Source organism: Thermobia domestica, chromosome 12 (assembly GCF_964235325.1).
Source record: "Thermobia domestica chromosome 12, izTheDome1.hap1.1, whole genome shotgun sequence".
NCBI lineage: Eukaryota > Metazoa > Arthropoda > Insecta > Zygentoma > Lepismatidae > Thermobia > Thermobia domestica.
The window spans coordinates 55873031-55885914 of record NC_137465.1 but is presented as its reverse complement, the minus strand read 5'-3'; the positions used below and the strand labels follow the sequence as shown (position 1 = coordinate 55885914).

Sequence of the window (12884 nt, the reverse complement as noted above, 5' to 3'; positions counted from 1 at the left end):
GAATGTGGATCGCTCCGCCTGCTTCATTTCGTCAGTACTATTGTAGAAGGCTCCAAAATTTAGTTGTTTTTCGATGTTTGTGATATTGTGGCATAGTTTGTCTCCAACACTTCATATTAAGTGTACTATTGTAAGTTTTTGTTTATATGTAGACTTGAAATATGTAATACCTTGAGGTAGTGTAATTTTAAAATGTACAATTTTATGTTGAGTTCATAACACTGATAAAGTGATTACATTGCAGTATAGGTTAAGCAATGCCCCCTTGTTGACATTTCCATGATACGGTATTTCAGCGTTTTGTATAAGTTAGTTTAAAAGTCTTAAGGTTACTGTGCCCACCCCCTTGTCCGAGCACTTCGCCTTTTCGCCACCAGATGCTCACTTTTTCATTTAGCAATCACTGCTGGCGCCTCTACTGGGAAGAACTGAAAGATCGTACCGCTCAGTTTAAATGTGTCCAGGATATCCACAATTGAAGTGGGCGGGGAGAGGAATCCAACAGTTTTTTTTTTTCCTTCGTGCACCTGCAGTCAGTCAGAGTCTAGTTTTACAAGCCGTATTGTTCAGCCGCAGGGCAAAATCTCAACCATTGACGGGTAACAGAAATCTTTTCTTTTTGCAGGTAGGAATAGAGTTTTTGTACGAAAAACGTGAATTAGGTTGCAGAGAACGTCATTCGCATCGCGTTGACAAATTTTCTTTCGTCCGTTTATCACATGAAGCTCTTTTTTTTTTCGATTATTACCAGAATATGAGATAAAAAATCTAAATGGTTCTTTGTACACAGAAAACAAACAATACAATTTTTTTTTTTTACATATCAGTATTATATGATTTTTTTTCTGAAGTGTATGATGCTTGAAAAATGGACAGAATGAATTTTGATTTTTCTATTTGTCCCTATCCTTCTGAGTAGAGAGAATGCTGTGGCGCAACTAAAGGGCCTGCAGGGCCCGCAACTTTGAGAGGCCCAGAACAGAAAGAGGCCCATTTCAGTTTCGAAGTTAAACTTTAAAATGTTAGGATGTTAAAAATTATGTGATGTTCCAACTATATCTCATTTTTACCTGTGAAGACGGTAACACCTGAGCGATTATTTAGTAAATTAAATGCCAACAAAACTTATACTGACCAGCGAAAACATTATGACCACTCGCTACTTTTTGAACGAAATCATTGTGCAGAGATAAGAGCTACATGGCATAACATAACCGCGCGCCAAACGTGACAAGAATCTCACTCGATTAGTCAGTGTGGTGCTTGTGCCTTGAATGGGGAAGGACGACGATATATCAGGGTGAGTAAATGGCTGGGAGCTTCATTTCGGAAACAGCGCGACTTGTCGAGTTTTCGCGATCTGCCGTGCTTATGTATTTCAAAGGTGGGAAAAGGACAGTGAAACCAGCATCGAACCAAACAACAGAAAGTGGGGCGACTACACCTCATTAAAAATGTCGGATGTCGTAGACTCTCGAGGTTGGTACAACAGAATAGACGAAAACTATAGCACAATAATAATAATAATAATAATAATAATAATAATAATAATAATAATAATAATAATAATAATAATAATAATAATAATAATGTGCATTTTTTTGCATATGAGCAAGTTGTGACTCACTAGATAGAACATAGAAAGTCAAAACTGTTCTCTGCAAATTTTACGTGACTCATGGATGTGGATAGAGGGGGTCCGTTTAACATTTTTGCGGGGAGGCCCATTCGTCCTTACTTACGCTATATATAAACTCCTGGCGCAACAGTCCCTTGTGATCTGAGTCTGCAGCGGGCTTATATTAGTGGTCAGCACAACTACACCCAACGTAGCCGGCTGTCTAGATTGAAGTCCGCTATCTTTTAGTTTCCCAACTTTTCTCTCGATGTTTGGTCAACACAGCAATGTTTGAGTGCCACACCGGGAATTAAACCCTGGACGACGCACACCGTATCACTTTCGCTAGTCTTTTGGTAAAATTCAGGTTAGGGTGGTACTGAATTATTTTTGGAATATGCCATTTCTCATAAGGTAAAATTCAAAAGTATTGTGACATAATTAAAAAGCTCATTATCAACCACGTATTCTTGCCTCTAATATCACTAAAAGTTTTCGAGATATGTGTCAAAAATGGTTGAAACACTTGAAGTTAGTTTAGTAACTTGAAGAAGATAGTGGCCTTATACATACATAATTGCTCCAATTTTTATTTTTATTCTTCTTTCTCGTAAAGAAATACAAAATCATAATTTCAACCATTTTGGTACATTTTTCACAATTTGAAGGCCGAACAGCCGGTTTCTTTCCTTACGTTTTGAACTTGGGATTTATATTCTTGTCACTTATCGTGAATGTCATATAATGACATGGGTCCCAAAGCTAGAATATATTATGCGACAGAGGTAATGACAATTTCATCTCTAAGATCTTTTAAATTTGACATTTATTGAACGATAGCGGTTTTATAATACGAATAAATTTTTCGCAATAAGGTGCATATAGTGGTCGTAAGAAATTACAAAAACTACCATTGACCTTTATAGTTTGACTGATGCTTTTTCGATCATGGTCTTCCCCTTAAATTTTGTAAAGGACAGTATCATTTTAATTATCTTGGCCTAATTTCCTAAAGCCTCTCATTCGTACGCTAAAAGAAAGATTTCTATTTTTTATGTATAAGAATTCAGGGAATGCAAATTTATTCAAAATTCGTTTACAATTAAAGTCGGCTAAACAGATATTCCTTCGATATTTCTGTATTTTGAAAACAAATTCACAATTTCAGTTCTTTGTCTTTACTTGTTTCCATTTTTTTTAAATATATATATCAATACTGTATGATCAATTCCAAGAATTATTTTAGTTCCCCGGTAAATCCATTTATAACAAGCTCCAAATACTGCTACAATTTTAATGCGGTTTCAGGAGAATCTGCATATCTCATCCTTTTGTTACTCTCTATATATTCATCTACTATGTAAACAAACATCAGTGAAAGAAAGAGGCTGAGAGCTAACACGTGCTCCGTGAGGAACGTTGTCATTCCTTTTACTGATATATCTAGAGAGTCTAGTGTTGCCACGAGACAAGACGAGATTTCTGGCTGTGTCGTCTCGTCTAGAAAAGATGTGCCCGTCTCGTCTCGTATCGAATGGTTCTGTCTCGTCTCGTGGCAACACCAGAAAGGCTGAGGCCCACAAAAAGAGCTGTTATACCAAGTGGTTAAAATTACAACTTTTAACCAAGTTTTGTTTGGTAGCACAACACACAATACGACTGCAATCTTCCAGCAACGACTGCTTAGATTCGACTGAACCAGTAATTACTTCGATAGGAACATTTGTCAATACCGTCAGTAACGTCGAAAGGCAAGATTTCCCCATTTATTCTGATATCTTTTTTTCAGAACCCCTGGCGCCACTTCAACAAATAAGGAGGCCTATGTAACTTTCCCATTTAAAAAATGGTTTAGCTTCGAATAACATCATAAAACAATAAAAAAGATAAATTTTGTTGTCAAATCAGCATCTTTTCAAAACTCAGTATCGAGAAAGGCTGACACGTTTCTGTCTTGGTTCGGAACGAGAAAGACCATGAAACAATAGTTATTTACTGATAAAATTGCCACTTCTACTTGTACTTCTATAACAGGATTTTTATACGTAGATATCTCCACCAGGCCCCGGAATAAAATCTTCTGAAACACTGATCTCAATGAACGCTTTACATTTGTATTTGAATCTGGAGCACTATCACAAAATAATTAAACTTGAATCGATTGAAAAATGGAAGTGAAAGCTGTTTGTAAGAATCATTTTTAAAAAGTGCTTTAGGTATTCCCTGTTCTTTGTAGGATTTGAAACATTGAATCATTTCGATCATTTGAAATAATAAAAGATGGTATACATTTCGAAGGCAAATAATTTATTCCGAGTTAATAAATTTTTAAGCAAATTCAGAAACTGTGTTTGTATTTTTCGAGACACGAGACGAGACATTTCACAAAACGTTTCGTATTGTATCGTGTCTCGCTTCAAAGAGTCCTGTCTCGTCTCGTTGCAACACTAAGAGAGTCTTACGCATTCTCTTTCCAAGAAAGTGAAACTTGAAAAGCACATTCAGTCAATTGTTATCATAGAATATACTATGGGCATAGCCACTGATGTGTAGAAGGTGACACAGGCGGAATTTGTTCTTATGGAACCCTTGGCGAGTTGGAGCCGTGGGGCTCTATTATTTGGATTGGAAACATTGGTTCAAAAATATTTTACATTTAGCATACATATATACACACACATATATATATATATACATACACACTAGAGACCTGCACGGGCCGGGCTTGGGCGGGCCAACTCTGTTATTTCTTTGGGCCGGGCCGGGCTTGGGCGGGCCGACAGTGTTATTTCTTTGGGCCGGGCTGGGCTTGGGCTGGCCGACACTGATTTCTCTTGAGGTCGGGCCGGGCTGGGGCCGATCAATTCCAATTCTTTAATAATTATTGACTTTCGTTAAACGATAATTGGAATAAAGCCAAATGTTGAAGAAGTGTGTCCGTGAAAAATGTTACAAAGAATGCAATTGCTATTTACATTTTGTGTTGCTTAGCGGCTCCACTTTCACTATAGAGGATTGCAGGCATTATGTGGTAAATTGAGCTCTGATCTTGACCTTCACTGAACTCAAAATATAAAAAGAAGAGGTGGGAATATTTTGCCTGTCGCTAAACAATATTGCCATCTTCACTTTATGCTAAAAATCAATAAGGTTAGATTTTTGTTACAGGGAATGGAGTTTATGTTCTCTCGATGACAGGCAAAGTTCTAGGAGGCAATGGTACCATTCGGGAGGAAAGCGTCAGGTTGTGAACCAAAGTTTAGAAAATGTTTCTGAGGGTTCGGTGAAATTTAGTACTAAATTTTGAGAAAGATTGGGGCTCGAGCTAATTTTTTAAAAAATTTATCGGGCCGGGGTCGGGCCAAAAACTTTTAAAATTTATCGGGCCCGGGCCGGGCTTGGGCCAAGAATTTTGAAAAACTTATCGGGCCGGGCCGGGCTCGGGCCGAAAATCTCCAAACCTTTTCGGGCCCGGGCTGGGCCGGGCCTATGTACGTTCGGGCTGGATTGGGCTCGGGCCGAAAAATTCGGCCCGTGCAGGTCTCTAATACACACACACACGTACATGTGTGTTACATATACTTTAGTGTGGACCTGCGGACAAGGTATAGTTCGCCCGCTCAAAACACCGCCTCTGGGGGGTGGGTTCGAAGCGCACTCCTGAAACATAGAATTATGCTAATCGTAATTTTCTGAGATAGACTACCCCCCGAGGAATAAGTAAATAAATAAATAAATAAATAAATAAAAATAGTTTCGTAATGTTTATCTTCCGTATACGAGTAATTGAAAAATTTTAGTGTCTCAACAATGAGAGCTGTATACAGGTGATTCTGCGTTCCTGGCGGAACTTCCCTAGTTCCGGTCCAAAATTTCATACTATACCTTCTTTCGGCTCTCACCCCCACGGTAGTTTTAAGAATTTTTATCTCTTATCTACTCCCTTGGAGTAACTGTTGCTCTGTATTTTCACGGGCTTGCAACCGTCAGAATGAATATCCTGGCTGCTCTCCCAGCTAGCCATTCAGCATGCAATAGATACATGCAATAACAATCAAATCCCATACAAACTACTCTACCCATCAAATATTTTAACATGGAAAGTTCTTTTGCGCAACGTATTTCGTTTATTTAAAATGGAATAGACCTAAATACAACTTTTTTTTAAATGTTCTTCTGGAAATTCGATAGCGAGACCGCTCACATCAAAAAATGCTCTGACAATCTAGTAGAAATACAACATGCCATATATACACATTACTGTGATTACATTGCTATTTATTCAATGATTATTTTGCTTAGAGCTTTCTTACTCTCCAGGGTACTCTTCAAGGGTATATAATTACTCTTCACTTATGTCGCGAAAAAATATTCAGCTTGCAAATTTATTTCGAGAACTTCTCATTCCCTAATACATGTTTATTCCCTGAATTTGTACGTACAGCCAACAAACTTACATAGAATCTCAACAGAGTTCAAATGTGAGGTGTCTGCTGGGAAGCACAGGTCAGTTGTATGGGAGGGGCTTTTAGAGTGCAATTCTAGGAACACTGTGGGCTTTTAGAGTGTAATTCTAGGAACGCTGTAGGGGGCCATCCCGCTCCACCTGAGACAAAAAAAAAATCTGGAGGCACACAACTAGTTCACACTGGTTATAAAACAGGCGCAACAAAGTTCTGAATGAAATATGTTTATTTTTTATTTTTTTTTTACTATTCCATTTTCAGAACAATAACATTTACCGATGACCTGTTAGCCCCTCCACCACAGCCACCATGAAAACAAATTCAATCGGAATTTGTCCAGCTCGTTTGATCACGAATAATTATCGTTTGATCCCAACGCATACTGATGTATTACACACAATTTGGCTAGGGCTTGTTAGCCCTTGATAATCGACATGTATCATTCCATAGATATTTCAATCGTAAATAGGTAGGCAAAGTTTGCTTAGTTTCTGGTAGCAAGTACGGAAAATAGTTTACTGTTTATTTAAAAATGGAGGCCTCCAACAATGAAACTAAGAACAATATGTGAAATCAACACGTACTATTTCCTACATATTTCAATCTTAAATGGGTGTGCAAAGTTTGGTTAGTCTGTGGTAGAAAGTATGGCAGATAAAGTTGATCGTTTATTTCACAATGTAGAAATCCAAGGATTGTGTATTTAACAATGGTGGTCTTCAACAATGAAACTAACAACAATATGAGAAATCGACACATATATTTCCCTAGATATTTCAATCTTAAATGAGTGTGTAAGGTTTGGTCAGTTTCTGGTAGAAAGTATGGCACATATAGTTGATTGTTCATTTAACAAAGCTGGCCTCTAACAATGAAATTAACAACAATAAGTGAAATCGACACGTACTGTTCCATAGATGTCTCAATTGCAAATGAGTGCGCCAAATTTGGTTAGTTGTGGTAGAAAGAGTGTAAGATAAAGTTGATTGTTTAGGTAACAATTTAGAAATTCAACGATTGTTTATTTAACAATGGTGGCCTTCAACAATGAAAGAACAACAATATGTGAAATCGACACATACCATTCCATAGATATCTCAATCGTTCATGAGTGTGCAAAGTTTGCTTAGTTTGTGGTAGAAAGTATGGCAGATAAAGTTGATCGCTTATTTAACAATGGAGAAATCCAACGAATGTTTATTTAACAATGGTGATCTTTACAATGAAACTAACAACAATATGAGAAATCGACACATATGTTTCCCTAGATATTTCAATCTTAAATGTGTGTGCAAGGTTTGGCCAATTTCTGGTAGAAAGTATGGCACATATAGTTAATTGTTCATTTAACAAAGCTGGCCTCTAACAATGAAAGTAACAACAATAAGTGAAATCGACACGTACCATTCCATAGATATCTCAATTGTAAATGAGTGTGCCAAGTTTGGTTCGTTTGTGGTTGAAAGTATGGCAGATAAAGTTGATAGTATATTTAATAATGGAGAAATCCAACGATTGTTTTAAAATGGTGGCCTCGAACAGCGAAACTAACAACATGTGAAATCGATTGGTACCATTCAGTAGATATCTCTGTGGTAATCCGATGGGTGTGCCAAGTTTGACCAGTTTGTGTTAGAAAGTGTGTTAGATAAAGTTGACTGTTTAAACAATGTAGGCCTTCAGTAATGAAACTAACAAGAATATGTGGAATCGACACGTACCATTCTTTAGATATCTCAATCTTAAATAGATGTATAAAGTTTGGTCAGTTTGTTTTAAAAAGTACGGCAGAAAAAGTTGATTCTTTACTTAAAATGGTGTCCTCTAACAATGAAACTAACAACAATATGTGAAATCGACCCATACCATTCCATAGATATCTCAATCGTAAATGATTGTGCAAGTTTGGTTAGTTTGTGGTAGAAAGTGTGGCAGAAAAACTTGATTGTTTATTTAACAATGGTGGCATCTAACAATGAAAGAACAATATGTGAAATCGACACGTACCATTCCCTAAATATTTCAATCTTAAATGCGTGTGCAAAGTTTGGTCAGTTTCTGGTAGAACGTGTGGCAGACAAAGTTGAGTGTTTTTTTAAAAAAATGGTGGCCTCTAAAAATGAAAGTAACAAAAATAAGTGAAATCGGCACGTACCGTTCCATCGACATCTCAATCGTAAATGATTGTGCAAGTTTGGTCATTTGTGGTAGAAAATATGGCAGATAAAGTTGATTGTTGTTTAATAATGAAGAAATCAAACGATTATGTATTTAACAATGGTGTCTTACAACAATGAAACTAACAATAATATGTGAAATCGACACATAGCATTCTGTAGATATTTCAACTTTCAATGGGTGTGCAAAGTTTGGTCAGTTTCTGGTAGAACGTATGGCTATTAATGTTGATTGTTTGTTTAACAATGGTGGCCTCTAACAATGAAACAAACAACAATATGTGAAATCGACCCATACCATTCCATAGATATCTTAATCTTAAATGATTCTGCAAATTTTGGTTAGTTTGTGGTAGAAAGTGTGGCAGAAAAACTTGATTGTTTATTTAACAATGGTGGCATCTAACAATGAAAGAACAACAATATGTGAAATCGACACGTACCATTCCCTAGATACTTCAATCTTAAATGCGTGTGCAAAGTTTGGTCAGTTTCTGGTAGAAAGTGTGGCAGATAATGTTTTTTTTTTTTTTAACAATGGTGGCCTTTAAGAATGAAACTAACAACAATAAGTGAAATCGGTACGTACCGTTCCATCGACATCTCAATCGTAAATGATTATGCAAGTTTGGTCAGTTTGTGGTAGAAAGTATGGCAGATAAACTTGATTGTTTATTTAATAATGGAGAAATCCAACGATTGTTTAACAATGATGGCCTCGAAGAATGAAGCTAACAACAATATGAGAAATTGATTGGTACCATTCAGTATATATCTCTGTGGTAATCCGATGGGTGCGCCAAGTTTGGTCAGTTTGTGTTAGAAAGTATGGCAGGTGAAGATGATCGTTTATTTAACAATGTAGAAATCCAACGCTTGTGTATTTAACAATGATGGTCTTGAACAATGAAACTAACAACAATATGAGAAATCGATACATATCTTTCCCTAGATATTTCAATCTTAAATGAGTGTGCAAGGTTTTCTCAGTTTCTGGTAGAAAGTATGGCAGATAAAGTTGATTCTTTATTTAACAATGATGTCCTCTAACAATGAAACTAACAACAATAAGTGAAAAAGACACGTACGGTTCCATAGATGTCTCAATTGTAAATGAGTACGCCAAGTTTGGTTAGTTTGTAGTATAAAGTATGGCAGATAAAGTTAATTGTTTATTTAACAATGGAAAAATCCAGCAATTGTTTGTTTAACAATGGTTTCCTCGAACAATGAAACTAACTACAATATGTGAAAGCAACAGGTACCATTTGCTAGATGTCTCTGTGCTAATCGGATGGGTGTGCCAAGTTTGGTCAATTTGTTTTAGAAAGTGTGGCACATAAAGTTGATTGTTTATTTAACAATGGTGGTCTTCAACAATGAAACTAACAACAATATGTGAAATCGACACGTACCATTCCCTAGATATTTCAATCTTAAATGGGTGTGTAAAGTTTGGTCAGTTTCTGGTAGAAAGTACGGCAGATAAAGCTGATTGTTTACTTAACAATGGCGGCCTCTAACAATGAAAGTAACAACAATAAGTGAAATCGACACGTACCATTCCATAGGTATCTCAATCATAAATGAGTGTGCCAAGCTTGGTTAGTTTGTGATAGAAAGTATGGCAGATAAAGTTAATTGTTTATTTAACAATGGAGAAATCCAACGATTGTTTATTTAACAATGGTGGCCTCTAACAATGAAACTAACAACAACATGTGAAATCGACTGGTACCATTCAGTAGATATCTCTGTGCTAATTCGATGGGTGTGCTAAGTTTGGTCAGTTTGTGGTAGAAAGTGTGGCAGATAAAGTTGATTGTTTATTTAACAATGGTGGCCTTCAACAATGAAACTAACAACAATATGTGGAATCCACACGTACCATTCCCTAGATATTTCAATCTTAAATGAGTGTGCAAGGTTTTCTCAGTTTCTGGTAGAAAGTATGGCAGATAAAGTTGATTCTTTATTTAACAATGATGTCCTCTAACAATGAAACTAACAACAATAAGTGAAAAAGACACGTACGGTTCCATAGATGTCTCAATTGTAAATGAGTACGCCAAGTTTGGTTAGTTTGTAGTATAAAGTATGGCAGATAAAGTTAATTGTTTATTTAACAATGGAAAAATCCAGCAATTGTTTGTTTAACAATGGTTTCCTCGAACAATGAAACTAACTACAATATGTGAAAGTAACAGGTACCATTTGCTAGATGTCTCTGTGCTAATCGGATGGGTGTGCCAAGTTTGGTCAATTTGTTTTAGAAAGTGTGGCACATAAAGTTGATTGTTTATTTAACAATGGTGGTCTTCAACAATGAAACTAACAACAATATGTGAAATCGACACGTACCATTCCCTAGATATTTCAATCTTAAATGGGTGTGTAAAGTTTGGTCAGTTTCTGGTAGAAAGTACGGCAGATAAAGCTGATTGTTTACTTAACAATGGCGGCCTCTAACAATGAAAGTAACAACAATAAGTGAAATCGACACGTACCATTCCATAGGTATCTCAATCATAAATGAGTGTGCCAAGCTTGGTTAGTTTGTGATAGAAAGTATGGCAGATAAAGTTAATTGTTTATTTAACAATGGAGAAATCCAACGATTGTTTATTTAACAATGGTGGCCTCTAACAATGAAACTAACAACAACATGTGAAATCGACTGGTACCATTCAGTAGATATCTCTGTGCTAATTCGATGGGTGTGCTAAGTTTGGTCAGTTTGTGGTAGAAAGTGTGGCAGATAAAGTTGATTGTTTATTTAACAATGGTGGCCTTCAACAATGAAACTAACAACAATATGTGGAATCCACACGTACCATTCCCTAGATATTTCAATCTTAAATGGGAGTGCAAAGTTTGGCCAGTTTCTGGTAGAAAGTACGGCAGATAAAGTTGATTGTTTACGTAACAATGATGGCCTCTAACAATGAAACTAACAACAATATGTGAAATCGACACGTACCATTCCCTAGATTTTGTAACGTCCATTAACCAGATTATATCCGTTTTTGCTTAATTTTTGAATTGTTCATTTTATTTTTGATTGTTTTAATTTTATTAGTTGCATATGTTAACATTGGTGACGGTGGCGCCATCTACCGTTTTAGAAACAAACTATTTGGACGTAATGAATAACCTTAAGCGCGGATCAAGATAGATAGATATAGATATAGTCATGTAGAAGGTCTGAGCACTTTACTGATTTTTCAGAATTTTCAAAGAAAATCTTTGAGTTTTACGTCCCATGGTTATGCCGGTTAGGCTAAAGGAGACGGTGATGATGAATAATGAATGAAATAGTGGAATGAAGAAAGTGGGAGGAAACGGGAGAACCCCGAGAAAACCCACGCACACGGTGTTTGTCCACCACAAAGTTCACATGGCGGGGGCTGGGATCGAACCCAGGACCCATAGCACCAGAGGTGAACGCTCTACCACTGAGCCACCGCGGCCCCAGAATTTTCAAAGAAAAACACGTCCCTGCAAGACCAGTTTGTTGGACTTGGTTTGGAAAATGAACATTGTTCATATAAAGAAATTAAAACATACAGTTCTGTTTCCATTAAGACTAATTTATTGTGTATGTTTACGTTCAGATGAAAGGCCGACCTTTTGCCTTGATAGGATAAGAGGTTTACAAGTTCGAGGAATTTATTTGATTAACTTGTTCCACTTTTGTGAAACTATGTGACTCCAGTATCTCTAAAAAGCCTTCTAGAGACCTTTATTATTCGTTGACATCTATTTACGGACTATCCTGTAAGTTAATTTTACAAGAACTCGATGGGAAACAATCTAACTGGGGTGGTTGTGGTTAACTGTGGTGACTACTCCGCTTATTGGTGATGTAAGCGTCTTACTTGTTGCCCCAAATTTGCGTTCCTGATGGAATTCCATGCCTCACTTGAAAGTTGTAAAACACACTTTTGTCCATTGTTCCATTATATTTAACTAAATTATCAACTTGGAAGTCTGTAAAGCATGCCCAAATAGTAGCGTTGCTTTCCCCTTGCCTTGCGAACGATCATGCTTATCACTTCCATATTACTGATATCTCAGATGACTGAATTTAAATTTTCGTTAGTAAGCGAGGAAATGTTCCGTATTGCATCTGTGCTTGTAACGATCCTCTTTGAGCGTTACATTTTCTCAAAGAGATTATTTCATAGAATCATTTAATTAGCTCTTAGTTAAGTATTATTTCTTTCCCTTTTATCTCCCCCCCAATTCTCGACCATTTTGATGGATTCAATATGGTCGACAATTGGGCTAGTTTGTTTAGCTGAAGTATGCTACTTCCTTTGTTAGTCTATGGCCTGCATCGAGTTGGATTTTCTCAATTCTGCGAGATGGCGTTAGTGGCTTAAAAACCGGAGTATTTATATTTCATTTAGATTGAGTAATTTGTTTGTGGGTACATTTACTAAATAAGATCTATATTAATTTTACTTTCGTCTCATTATATCCAAGTTCATGTTATAATTCTTATTTAGTTTTGTGTGATGCTGCGCAGTAAAGAGCAGCCAATCAGGGAGCAAGAAAGACTTTTGAGCGCACTTTCTTTGTTCTGCCTCCCTGTACTGAAGAAAAATGGCAGCCGTCGGT

General features: G+C 36.7%; 1 protein-coding gene across 2 annotated transcripts in view; it reads left to right on the top strand.

Annotated features, from left to right (window-relative positions):
* Positions 1–448: 448 nt before the first annotated feature.
* Positions 449–12884, top strand: part of LOC145666460 (3'-5' RNA helicase YTHDC2-like) — a 220606-nt gene continuing 208170 nt past the window's right edge. For both annotated transcript variants that reach the window (XM_081733700.1, XM_081733699.1), the window contains exon 1: positions 449–599. In XM_081733700.1, the coding sequence (XP_081589826.1) occupies positions 455–599 (145 nt within the window). In that variant the 5' untranslated portion in view covers positions 449–454. The remainder of the gene's footprint in view (positions 600–12884) is intronic.